At 40.7% G+C, this 13,868-nt stretch overlaps 1 protein-coding gene across 3 annotated transcripts in view; it reads right to left on the bottom strand.

Annotated features, from left to right (window-relative positions):
- Window positions 1-13,868, bottom strand: part of SLC1A7 (solute carrier family 1 member 7) — a 94,112-nt gene that overhangs the window by 39,060 nt on the left and 41,184 nt on the right. For all 3 annotated transcript variants that reach the window (XM_048862348.2, XM_048862347.2, XM_048862349.2), the window contains exon 3: window positions 13,602-13,817. In XM_048862348.2, coding sequence (XP_048718305.1) covers window positions 13,602-13,817 — 216 coding nt within the window. The remainder of the gene's footprint in view (window positions 1-13,601; window positions 13,818-13,868) is intronic.

The following is a 13,868-nucleotide window of genomic DNA, read 5'->3' as shown; positions in this document are numbered from 1 at the left end:
CCTGCAGCAACTCACTCAGACTCTTTCTGGTTCAGTTCCCCATCTCCTAGATGGGAATAATTATAGAATCATAGGACTGAAAGGGACCTTGAGAGGTCATCTAGTCCAGTCCCCTACACTCATGGCAGGACTAAGTATTATCTAGACCATTCCTGACAGGTGTTTCTCCAACCTGCTCTTAAAAATCCCCAATTATGGAGATTCCACAACCTCCCTAGGCAATTTATTCCAGTGCTTAACCACCCTGACAATTAGGAAGGTTTTTCTAATGTCCAATCTAAACTGTCCTTGCTGCAATTTAAGCCCATTGCTTCTAATCCTATCCTCAGAGGTCAAGGAGAACATTTTTTCTCCCTCCTCCTTGTAACAATCTTTTATGTACTTGAATTATCATGTCCCCTCTCAGTCTTTTCTTCTCCAGACGAAAGAAACCCAATTTTTTCAGTCTTTCCTCATAGGTCATTTTCTAAACCTTTAATCGTTTTTTTGCTCTTCTCTGGACTTTCTCCAATTTGTCCCCATCTTTCCTGAAAGGTGGCACCCAGAACAGGACACAGTACTTCAGTTGAGGCGTAATCAACATGGAGTAGAATGAAAGAATTACTTCTTGTGTCTTGCTTACAACACTCCTGCTAATACATCCCAGAATGATATTTACTTTTTTTTGCAACTGTGTTATACTGTTGACTCATATTTAATAATCTAATAATAATATTTCCTTTCTCCCATTCCTGTTATGTCTTTTTAGATTGTAAGCTTTTCAGGAGAGCACCTAGCACAGTGGAGCCCTCAATCTACTTCTGGGCTTCTAAGCACTACTATAATACATATAATAATGATTAATAATAGTTAATAATAGTACTTTCTGCCATGCTTCTGTCAATCCCATTATGATTATAAGTGGGCTGGGCTCTGAAGTCTGTGCCCTTTACCTAGAACAGACTGCTTTTCAGAAAGAGGATCTGATTCCTGATTAAAAGAATCTAGACCAGAGCTGCACAATCTCTTAGAAATGGTCACTATTTTAATGTTTATGGGCTTTTCCAGGGGCAGAAAATTAGTGTCTTTTGGAAAAATGCTAATTAGGAGTTTCACCCTCTACCACTGCTGAGCGAGCACGAGCAAAACAGAGACCTCATGCTTATGGCCTCAGAGTGAGATTCATAGATTTTTAACTCTCGAAGGGACCATTATTATCATTGCTCTGACTTCCCAGGTAATGTGGGTCATAGAATCTTACTCACTAATTTCTGCATCGAGTCCATATCCTCTGAGCTAGACAATATCTTTTAGAAAGACTTCTCGTTTTAAGTAAAGAAGAAAAGAATGCCCTCTCCAGGCTCCAGTGAGAATTCTATTTCTGGGCAAAAGGACCACTAAATCAAGAACTTAACACCGGGGAACAAAAAATTCCCAGGAATTTTAAAATGTGGCAAGATTATTTTTTAAATGGATTTCTTTTCATCCTGAAACTTATAAGCCTAAATTGAGCAATACTCTAGCATAATCTTATGCATTCATGTTCAGTTTGTATGAAAATATGTGGCTGTAATGCTCACTAAACAAAGGACTTCTCCGTTGAAAGTCCATCTCAATCCCCAAGTCAGGAGAGCACTTAAGTGCATGTGCACTGTCCATCCCTACTCAGTAGTAGGGTGACCAGATAGCAACCGTGAACAAAATGGGATGGGGAGTGGGGGGTGGTAATAGGCACCTATATAAGAAAAAGTCCCGAAAAACAGGACTGTCCCTATAAAAATGGGACATCTGATCACCCTACTCAGGAGAGTGCTCATGCATGTGCATTTTTAACTGCTGTCCTGAACAGGGATGTTTTCCTGAATTGAGGCCACTGTGCAATAGAGCATGCCTGCTATTTGGTAGGGTTACAATCAGAACATTCTGTGTCTCATTAGTGTAGGAAAAACATCTTCCAGGCTTTAGACTCCCACTGTTTTACAGATGAGGGACACTTTAATTTCAGTTTGAGTGCTTTATATTGGTTTAACTTAAGTCAATTCCTTATTGACTCAGTCACTGTTTATAACAGACAGTAGTCTATAGTAAGCAATAACGGTGATTGTAAATGCTGTGCTGCTGTCTTCTGTGAGTTTTCACCCCCAGTGATAACACAAAAGCCTGAATACTGAGATTTAGCATTTAGTTCTCTAGTCACCCCCATAAATACTTGTGAGTCTCTGTGGTCAAATATCCAGTATGAGCCTAAAACTGTGCAATATACAGACTACACCCAGCTGTATGTCACCTTTACATCAGATTGTGACAGTGCCTTATCCCAGCTCTCCAAGGGCCTGGCTGAGATCAGAAATTACTTGAAGAGTAGCTGCTGGAAACTGGATCTGGGAAAGGCTGGTGTGGGAGTAGTGGGGAGAGGGAAGCACTTAAAAGAACTCACCACCACCGTATTATTCCCTGCCTCCCCCAGTGAACGATTCTGCCCTAAGATTGTTAAGGACACTCTATGTTAATTCATGTTAGTTTTGCAATTTGAGATGGTCTGATGAAAGGCGCTGTGTAAGTACAAAGTAGTCTCACTGTGATTAAATTATAATGTGCTGTGTGATGGAGAATTAATCTGCAAGGACAGATTCTCATTGAGGATTTTTATCCTTCTCTGAATATGAACCAAAGATATAGGCTGTAGCTTTCAGACTGTAATATGAATTGAATTAATAGTGCTTTCTGTCTCCTGCCTCAATACTGCAGCCCTAATTAATAGCATTAAGATCAAATTGAGACTGCTGGAGAAAGGAAATATCATGTTTAGTAGCTAGATTAAATGTTAGCTAAATTCATGGAGGATTAAATCATTTTATTTTTTAATAATTCTTTATCCTGCAGGAATTACAACTGGTCCTCATAATACTGTAGTCTGGAATTCTTCCAATATTATATAATATGTTGTCATCCATTCTGACCATTCTTTGAGACCAGCCTTGCTAAAGCCACCCAAATGATCTAGTGCAAGGGAGTTGATATGAATGTGTTTGCCAGAGCTTTGGCTTTTTTTTTTTTAAGCTGCTTTACTTGGCTTGGGAAAATCCACTCTTAGCCAAAAGTTCAGCTTTCTTTATTAAAAAAAATCAAAAGTACAATTCACAAAAGGTACATCTCATGGACTAATAAGGAATAATGCTAAGGAGTATATCACCAGGATGTATGGTCAGGGAAGATGAATGGGAGTTCGTTGGCTGGATCAGACCTCCGGAGAAACTCCATACAAACTCCTGCTTTAGGGACACATTCTACTACTGTACATTGAGATGTCTCAAATAGGGGGCAGGAAACTCTGCAAATTTCTGCTTCTTAGGTCTCCTTGGAATCTTGTAATTGGGGAAGTAGGGTTTGAATTTTTTCAGCATGGAACTTCCAGAGGCTTCAATCTTCTGGGAGTGTCCCAAGAACTGCCTGTGATATCTGCAGAGGGCATGAGCATCCCTGGAGAGGCCAAGGGCTTCTACACAGCTCCCTTGCCACATGGCTTCCTGAGGGGCCATGCTGTCTGCCCCTCCTGGCTGAACCGAAATTCCCCCTTAAGGAAAGTTTACAGCTGCAGAGAGTTTAGTATAGCTCAGAGCCCCCAGCACTTTTATTTAACTCAACATATTACAAAATTTAAACTTATAAGATATCCCAACTTCTCAGTCTCTCAATGTGCGCTTTGCCTGTCTTTATGGCTCCAATACTGCAGTCTGATCCAAGGAGTCTTGCACCCCCGAGAGACTCATTGACTTCAGTGATAACTCTGCACAGGCATAACAATAAACCCATGTGGATCTTAATGTAGGATTGGGGCATCAGACTGCAGCCTCCTCAAGGCAGGGACTGTGTCTTTCAATATTACAAGCAGAATCAAACACCTTGTGAGTGCTTACCAAATAACAATTCATCACTCTGAGCGACTCATTCCTGTCTCCTACCATAAATGTTGCCGTGTTTATTAAATAAATAGAGCTAGATGCTTAAATTATTTCTAAAGTTCCCAGCATAACTCTTGGACTTCATGGACCACAGGTGGGCCATAAAAATAATAATACCAGAATCTTAAAGTGATGTGGGATTAAATTTTTTTTATAAGCAACCTTATCTATAAACTCAGTAGCATGATCTTGATGGAAAAAAATTTACATAATTTTTCTAGGTGTGTCATGTTTGGTACCATTGTATTTGTGGGAGAAAGGACTTTTGAATGAACCCAATTTGACCCATTTCCAACGATACTGTATTATCAACATTTGCACCAACCAGAGGACCTGCAGGTGGCAGCTGATGCAGGCAGTGAGTCCCCCCAGCTATCCCACAGAGGGTGACACCAATGAAATTCTGTAGATTTTTACAAATCAAATGGCACCTTCCTTATCTTTCTATCACTAACTTGCCCATGGAATGAGATTTTATTACATTACGCTCCCAGCCAAAATGGGCCAAATTCTGCTCTCTGTTCCACTGCTGAACGTTTGAAATAACTCCACTGACTCCTGGCTATACTGTAATTTCCTCACACTGGGCCAAATCCTGTGCTCAGTTGTATCACTGTAAATCCAAATAACTCCACTGGTGTCAGTGGGTTTAGTCTATATGTATATTAGTGAAAGTGAGGGCAGAATTGGGCCCACCATGATAAAATAAATCAGTCATTTCAGTGCCCATGGGAGGATGATAGTTGCACATCAGTGATCATCTTTACTGTGAAAAGAAAAGGAGGACTTGTGGCACCTTAGAGACTAGCTAATTTATTTGAGCATAAGCTTTCGTGAGCTAATGTAGCTCACGAAAGCTTATGCTCAAATAAATTGGTTAGTCTCTAAGGTGCCACAAGTCCTCCTTTTCTTTTTGCGAATACAGACTAACACGGCTGCTACTCTGAAACCTCCCATCTCTATTGTCTAATCCTATTAGATAATATCACCCTCCATTCCACTCCTACCTTCAGCAAAAAGGACCACAGGCTTTTCAGAATTCATGAGGTATTAAAATCCTCATTACTGTGATAAAAGACCCTCATAGAATATAAAAATCATTAATCGGGGCTCAGCCTAATGGATCCAATTTTGCTTTGCCTGCCTCTTCCCAGATCAGAGCAATATGCACATCCATGGAAATGCTCTGCCCTGAAATGCGACCCTTTTTCCCTTCATTAGGGTGAAACTATTGCACACTGTTCTGGAACCAGTGAGGAGCGGGGGGAGGGAACTTTGTCATCCTGTTACTCTCAGGGAAGGCTGGGCTCAGGTAGGGAAGATGACAGTATGATGGCTTTCTTACAGAAAACCATTTTTGAGAGAAAGCAATTTTGTCCCCCACAAAAAGTGCTTATTTAGGAAAATCCATAAAGGTGCTAGTTGAGTGGGATGATAGACTGAGCTAAATGCTGACTCACTGAGATAGCTTCATGAAAGACACAGCTCATTTTCATCAGGGTCTTGACATGACAAGTAACAAGTTCCTTTACACCAGACAATGTTTGCACCTATTTCAAGAGAAGGAATGCTTTATTCCAGTTTGGGGTCTGTAACCCCACCAGCCTGTTCTGCTTCAGCTCCTAGGCACTTTTGTCATCTCCACAAACAAAGAGGCTGAGATCCCAGTTAGCAGGAGATGGGAAACAGCCTGGCAGTGACGTCTTCACAACACTGTTCCCTCTCTGAAGAGGCCCTGTGAAATTCAGGCTGCAACACATCGGAGAAGGCACACCTACTACCTGGAGCATATAGTCACCATTAACTTACCCACTCTATGGCTGTAAGGGACGTCTTGCCTGCATGGCTTCTTCAGGCACTGTTGCTCTCAAAGAGCTGAGAGACACTGTGTAGGCACAAGGGTTCTGTTCAGATGGGCCTGGCTTCTGTCAATCCCCTGGGACCTGCTGGTTTTGGGAGACAGCTACCCTGCTTCTTTTTCAGGAGAGAGGGGTAAGTCACATACCTCTGACAGAATAATGAGGAGGAAATGCTGCAAGAGAAAACTCTTTGATTATCCATCCTGGATAATTTTCTTTCCCCTTAGGTGGGAGTCAACCGCGGGGGTCGGGGGGTGACAAGGCCTTGCGCAGTTAATAGACTAGTTTGAGCAAAGGACACATTCGCAGCCTGAGTGGGATAAGAGTGAACATAAATAAGGAATCAAGTCCTTTATAGTCCTAAACAAGGAGTTAATACCAGGTTTGTGTGGGTGGGACAGAGCTAAAGTGGGTCTGAAATGAATTACATTTGGTAGTTTGCGATGAGATGGAGTTAACAGGTATTTCCATCACATCAATTTCCATGCCAGTGACTCATGATAGTAGGTCATGGTATAAAAAAAGCTCAATCATAGCTTAATCCAGGGGTCGGCAACCTTTCAGAAGTGGTGTGCCGCGTCTTCATTTATTCACTCTAATTTAAGGTTAGCATGCCAGTAATACATTTTAACGTTTTTAGAAGGTCTTTTTCTGTAAGTCTATTATATATAACTAAACTATTATTGTATGTAAAGTAAATAAGGTTTTAAAAATGTTTCATTTAAAGAAGCTTCATTTAAAATTAAATTAAAATGCAGAGACCCCCGGACCGGCGACCAGGACCCGGGCAGTGTGAGTGCCACTGAAAATCAGCTCACGTGCCACCTTTGGCACGCGTGCCACAAGTTGCCTACCCCGGCTTAATCCCTTTGGTATTTTAATGGGCTCTAAAAAATCTTACTGTAGATGCCAACTTTTATTAGTATATTGTTCAACTCCCACTGTAAACAGATCCAAGTGTGATTTCCGGTTCTACACAGCCTGGGCTTTCTCCAAACTACAGTAAATATTAAGAAATAAAGCTCCCTCATTTGAAGAAACACAGTTTCTGTAGGATCTAGACGTATCTAGCTTGGAAATACGGGTAAGCTTTTCAAAAGACCTCCGGGCAGGCCTAGCTCTGCTCCTATTGAAGGCAACAGATCCCACCCTAAATTATTTATATCCTCTTAAAAACTAATTATGTAAATTAATCTCTCTTGAGTCAACCTGGCCAGTCTGACTGAGGGTATGCTTACACTTGAGCTGGAGGTGTAATTTCCAGGCACTTGTTTGGGCTGGACGCCCCAGTAGATATCTAGGGTCCCGGGTGGGACAGTATTCAGGGCAGCTGGTCTGTCCTGTTGTTTATGCTACCATTGCCACATTTCTCTTTGTAGTGTTCTAAATGAACCAAAGCTGGCACACGTACGTCTACCCAAGTTGGAAACTACACCTCAAGCTTGGTGGTAGATGTACCCTGTTTCCAATTGCCTACTTCTAATTCCTGTTATATTAGCAGCATTTATGACCATCTGCAGATAGAGCCTGCACTAACCTACCCGCCCAGGCAAACCAGTGACTTCAGTGAATTTGCCCATCAGTGTAGGTCAATTCTGACTGACCCTCAGAGTTTTATTCGGTGTTTTTGAGCCAGATTACATCACAATGGCATGATGTCTATTTAGACTTGAACAGAAATAAAAATGCATGCAAATCCTGCATTTGCAATCAGCTAATGGATAGGGCACATGCAGAGATTTGCAGACATGCTCAGCCTTACATGCAAAACTGGGAGGCAGCCTATTAAGATGTGTAGGACTCTAAATCATTTAAAGTTGGTTGCTTTTTTTTTTAAGATTATGGGACAAATCTTGTTCCCACTGATGGATGGCAAAGATCCCATGATTTCAATGGCACCACGAATAAACTTCATAAATGAAAGAATATGATTATAACAACAGGATGAGGCATGAGTACTAACTGCTGATTAAAACACTGGGCTTGATGTTGATATTTTGCGTTTGAGTGTTCATCCCCAAATTTGTTGCAATTTTTTTATGCAGCTTGTCTAGTGAATATATGGTCCTAATATGTAAATGATTGGGCTCTGTATACCAGCTGTTGGACAGATGTATTGATAGACCTGTATTGTACACAATTATTGATCACAGAAATGTTATAGTGGAGGGAGGGCCAGCCACAGCGTGCAGGGTACTGCTTAACTGGTTTAGCTTTATGTTGGCTTTGAATGTGTGCACAGCCAGACAAACACACACCTATCTGGAATGATGCACTGAGAGGAACAAGTAAAACACCCAACAGTGAATTACACATACTTATTTCTTTAAATAAATCAATTATCTTTGTCTTTTTAAAAAAGCACTTAGAACATTCTTAAATGTACTGTCTCAAAACCAAACACTTCAAAACTCAAGAAAAGATCGCTGTCCTCCTCACAATAGTGTACCATGCCACTATTTAAGGGCCTGATTTATAAAGGTGACCTGCAAGAGGGGGAAAACTTTGCCATTTATTATTCCTTTTGTGATGCATAAAGGTAGCCTCATAAATTCTAAATCCTCCTGCTTACCCACACCCTAATTTTTTCTTGTAGGCGTTTGGTACTTTAGATCAGGAATTTCAAGTCTTGACCGACCCATTTTTGCTGGAGTGGTGGGAGTTAAAATGAGAGCTCAGATGTCAGCCAGTTATGATTATATCAATCTTATTTTAGATATTATATGGCCTCCATGACCGTAGTATTTAAGCGCCTCACAGTCTTTAATGTATAGAGCCTCACAAAACCCCTGAGATGTAGGGATGTATTATCCACATTTTACAGATGGGGAACTGCGGCACAGAGAAACTAAATGATTTGCCCAAAGTCACACAGTAAATCAGTGGGTGAACAGAGAATTGAACTTGGGTTTCACAAGCACCAGGCTATCACCCTATTCTCTGGGCCATCCTTCATCTCAGTTTTCCCAGTCCTCAGCTGATGGAGATGGGATTTTTACAGGGCTTTTATCTCAACCATTTGCCAGAAGTTTGAGTTAATAAGGCCTTTATAAAGACAAACAAAAACACAGAGCTTTAAACAGTTTGACTAAACTGTCTTCTATCTCATGAAAAAAACTGCAGCCCTGGTTTCAGACATTTGTGATGTCACTTTCTCTCTAGTTCTTCACTCCTCCAGCAAGAAAAGGCAAGTCAAGACCTGAGATTTCAAATCTTAAAAAAGAAGCAGGGAACAGAAAGTTTAGACTTAATTAATTAAAAACCAAAAGCTCTTTGGAAGTCTTCTTTAATATCATACAGCAACAACAAAGAGGACAGTACTTTCCTTTTTTGGCAAGGCAGTTCACCTTTAAATAGGCTTCTATCTGACTTCCAATTTTGTGAGTACAAATAAGTATACCTGTAATTCATTTTTTATATTTGCCAACTAACTGCAGTTAGCAAAGGTAACATTTAAACCACCTGATTTGTATACAGAAGTAATTACTGAAAATCTGGCTCATTTTTGAGTAATCTAAATGAAAAGACACTCAAAATCTGAATTTTTAAAAAGGGGATATATTCCCCCTCTGCTCTTGTGTAACACAAAAATGGCTGATAATTTTCCATTCATATTTCCGCGCGGGGGGGGGGGGGGCATAGCAAATTTCATCCCAAAAGATCATTTGTTGTAACTAATCTTGAAAAACAAAGCCAAAGAGCCTTGCTTATTATTCATTATTTGTATTGTGCTAGTGCTTAGGAGCCCCAGTCCTGGACCCAACTGTACTGGGCGCTGTACAAACAGAGGACATTCCTTTCTCTACCACAGACTTCCCGTATGACCTCTGGCAACTCACCTTGTCTCTCTCTGCCGTATTTCTCTACCTGTAAAATAGGGCTAATAGTACTTCCCTACCTCACACTAGTGTTGTGAGAATACAGCCATTAAATCCTGTGAGCTGCTCAGATACTATTGTAATGGGGCCATATAAGTCCCTTAGCTAGACAGTATATAAAGACAGTCCCTGCCCCAAAGAGCTTACAGTCTAAGTATGAAGAAAGAAAACATACTCCCAGATGCCTTTCAGAGTTTGCATTAGAAACATTAAAGACAATAGGGTGTTAGTGTGCACACGTCTGAAACTTGAAATAAAATTACATCGAAAGAGACTGAGATCAGATCTACATAGGAGTGCTTTGCCAGTATAGCTGTACCGGTGTACTATACCGACAAAGCGTTCCTAGTGTGGAAACAGCTTAGATTGGCAAAACTGCGCTTTTGCCTTGATAGCTTCTCCTAGCCTCCCGAGTAAAATAAGCTGTACCAGTAAAAGCACAGGTTTTGCTAGTATAACAGTGTCTATATTAGGAGCTTTTCGTGGCACTGCTACATCTGTCACAGATTACACCTTATTACACCTCGACCGACAAAAGACCTGACCTAAAACACCAGCCTTGCTAAGCATCTCCTATGCAGTTACAGACTTGCATTTGTCTCATGAATCACTTGTTTTAGTTGGCCCCCAGCAACGGTATATTGGAAAAGAAAGAGGGTGAGTTATATCAGGGAGAGCTCCTGCATTGGCCTGAGGATGGACTAGATTGCCCCAGGGGTCTTTTCATGATGGCTAGAGACAGATGTGTTTGAGTCAGGATCTAGGTTAGGTTTAAGTGAGGGTTAAGAAAGCAGATTTAAGGCCAAAGCAGCACTAGGGTTCAGATACCAAAATCTTGTGAGTTATCTTAAAATCCCATGAGAACAACAGTTCTTGTGAGACTTTTGACACTTTGTGCTGCATCCAACTCAGAAAATAGGCATCTACCATTTTTGGATCTGTAAGAAAAATCATAGCTACTATTTCAGATCCAAGGATTTTATCCCATCCCTTCCCTGTCTTTTAAAATGGAAGGAGCTGTAGATCTCAGGATCTCATGTTCAAGTCTGGTCGGTCTGTATCTCTTCTATTATTTTTGCTCTTTCTTTGAACATTTCCAGATTTCTGTGGCATAGGAAATTCCAAGAAATGACAGTGGCTATTTTGCCTCAGTACATGTTCCATATCATTTCTTCAGTCTTAATTGCAAAAACTCCCTGGACTCTACAGCTCTCTCCCAACTTCACCATGTGTGCCACCACTCAGACAATTCAAACAGGAAGACAAAATATCAGAAAACCACTATAGCCATAGAACTCAGACCTTCCTACCTGTCACATTCTTCTTACATAGGAGTTACGCAGCATGCTCTTTTAAAGCATATAAATCGTTTAAAGCATGGTATATTTAGACCTGGCCATCAGTAAAGCTTTATGCCTTGTAACTGATGCTAAAGGACCTTGACAGCTTCTAACTCTCTTGCCTCATTACTCTTCTGAATGTCTATTTAATACATTTGATGTTATTCATTACTGAGCTAATAAAGTGTTGAATTATGACAGAGGTAGGATTTCATTGGCAGAGGATACAACTGAACAAATCCAATCTCTAGAGGTAGTAAAAGGAAGATATGAACTTTCATTAAGGACAAGCCAAGTTTTGTTTTTACTGAGAGGCTGTAGCCAGGGCCAGCTCCAGGCACCAGCTTTCCAAGCAGGTGCTTTGGGTGGCCTTCAGAATGGGGCAGCAGTCCATGTCCTGCGGTGGCAATTCAGCAAGCGCAGCGGCAATTATGTTTGGTGCTATAGAGAAAGGTGAGCTGGTCGAGGGATGCAAAGATGGGAGGATGTGGACAAAGCAATAGGCTAGGGAAATTATCTTTGCTGCAGCATTTTGAATGGATGTGAGAAAAGACTGCATTTGTCAGGGCCAGAGAAAAGAATATTGCCATAGTCAGGAGGCAAGAAGATGAGAGCCTGGATGAGAGTTAGCTGTGTGGATGGATAGGAAAGACTATATCTTAGAGATGTTATGTAAAAAGAAACAGCAAGACTTAGACTTAGATTGGATGGGGGGACCTAGAGAAATGACGACCAGGTTATAGGTCTGAGTGACAGGCAGGATGGTGATGTTTTCTATAGTTATCAAGAAAGGAGAAAAAAAGACATTGCCATATGGACATCTGTTTGGTGAGCTACAGTTTATGAAATGAGTTGATGGTCTCTGTGACTTCAGATCCCAATGCAATCAACATGGCACCTTTCAAGAGCACTTTTAAAACTTATTAAAAATACATAAGAAAACCTATCCAAAACCTTAGTTATGTAACATTTCTCTTGTTCATTAGAATTCGTTATTCACAGGATGCCAGGTGCTTCCTGTATGATATAAAGACTGTCTCCAGCTGTGAATGGAAGCGATTTAGCATTCAGCTACAGGATCAACTCTCCTAGCTCGAACCAGCAGATACACTGTTACATTTAATCCAGACTTCCTTATCGATATTCAGGAGTTTTGCCATTGACTTTAATAGGGCAGGATTTCACCCATAGTATGTCGCAAACAGGAAACCCACTTCCAGCAGTTGTTTTATTAACAGTCTGTGGGATTTTATTTGTGGAGGATGCACATAAAGCAGAGAGTTTGGAATAATAAATAGACTTTTAAAAAGACAGTGCTATTATTGACTGGATACAGAGGTTAAACTCAATTACATCTCATCACATTTCCATAAAATAACTGAGTGTCCGTGGGAGTGCAATCCGAGAAATAAATGATGTGGGCAGGTTCATCTGGCAAGCTTAATTGCCTTGTGCCATGGATTTTGTGAAGGGGTTTGAGAACCCTGTCCTCTTCCTGGATCAAGCCATGTCTCATTCCATGAAAAATATACTGTATTCTGGTGTAAACACTTGCAAGTACAATTTTAAATTTCACTTTCTCCAAGCTTTTGTGTGAATAAATCTTGAATGCTTGTGTGCAGACTTCAGGTTTTGACTATTTGAATATTTAAAGTTTGATTTTTCCCTGAAAAAAAGATGGCATCGTTGTGTTCAATTTACAAGTAATACAGACTCAGATGCGGTGGAATTTGTGTCTTTCTTCTGCATTTGAGGCTGAGAGCAGGATCTGGGGAATTTGGGCAGTGGACCCGTGATCTCTGCAGGCTGTGAGGGAGAGATCCATGGGGGCACCCCGCATGGAACTCTTCTACCACTTCATGGCTTGAGTGCAGGAAAATTCCTTCCATCCTGTAACTCAGGTTGTACCCTGGGGTATGGGTTTGTCCACTTGTCAGTAGGACATCAGTGTGACCTCTATATCACAAATGAGTCATACATAATATTACATTAGTCACTGAGTCATCCAGCTGGTATCCAGAGTTCTCCGAGTAGCAATTACCCCAAATTAGTACCAATGGCACTTACAGTCCTGTGCTTAAAGTAGAAAAGGTGCAAGTTAAAGTTGCCTTGAACTGAGCAAATTAGGCTGAGGCACGCTTCTGCCGTAAACCATGAAACTACCTACTGTCCACTATCCAGTAGGTGTTGATATTAAGTGAGGTAAAGACCAATAAAACAATAACATTTTAATCCTTTTTTGAATCCCACTAAGCTCTTGGCCTCAGTAACATATTGTGCCAATAAATTGCATGAGTTAATTATGAACTCTGTAAAAATATTTCCTTTTTTTCAGTTTAATATTGTTTGCCTTTCCATTTCATTGGGTGTCTCCTTGGTCTAGTATGAGAAAGGGTAAAAAGGAGCTCCCTATTTACCTTTATAATCTTATTTTGGGGTATTGTTTTTAGATCTAGTTTCTGCCATATTCTCAAAAGGATCATCACTGATTTCAAAATATATCCTTAATGCCATGGCTCCTTATGTTGTTATGTAACATGCAACGTGTTACCTTCAAAAAGCAGTAAGAATGAATGTAGTTACCGAATTAAGTCTAGCAGTGCATCTGCAGAGCTCATAATTGGCTTTCCACTCTCTTCAGTGTTCTCCTTCTGAGCTGCTCCACCAGGATGGATAATGGAGACCATAATTATTCCCACAATCACAGCCACAAATGTTGTCCACAGATAGTAAGTGACAGTTATGATGCCTAATCGACTGGAAGTCTTGGCATCCAAGGCTGCTAGCCCAGACATTAAGCTGTAGAAAAAACAAACACAAAAAAACACACAAAACATATAGTATCTTTTG

The sequence above is a fragment of the Caretta caretta genome, chromosome 8, assembly GCF_965140235.1.
Source record: "Caretta caretta isolate rCarCar2 chromosome 8, rCarCar1.hap1, whole genome shotgun sequence".
Taxonomy (NCBI): Eukaryota; Metazoa; Chordata; order Testudines; family Cheloniidae; genus Caretta; species Caretta caretta.
The sequence above is the reverse complement of the archived record's forward strand: the minus strand, read 5'-3'. Positions and strand labels throughout refer to the sequence as shown.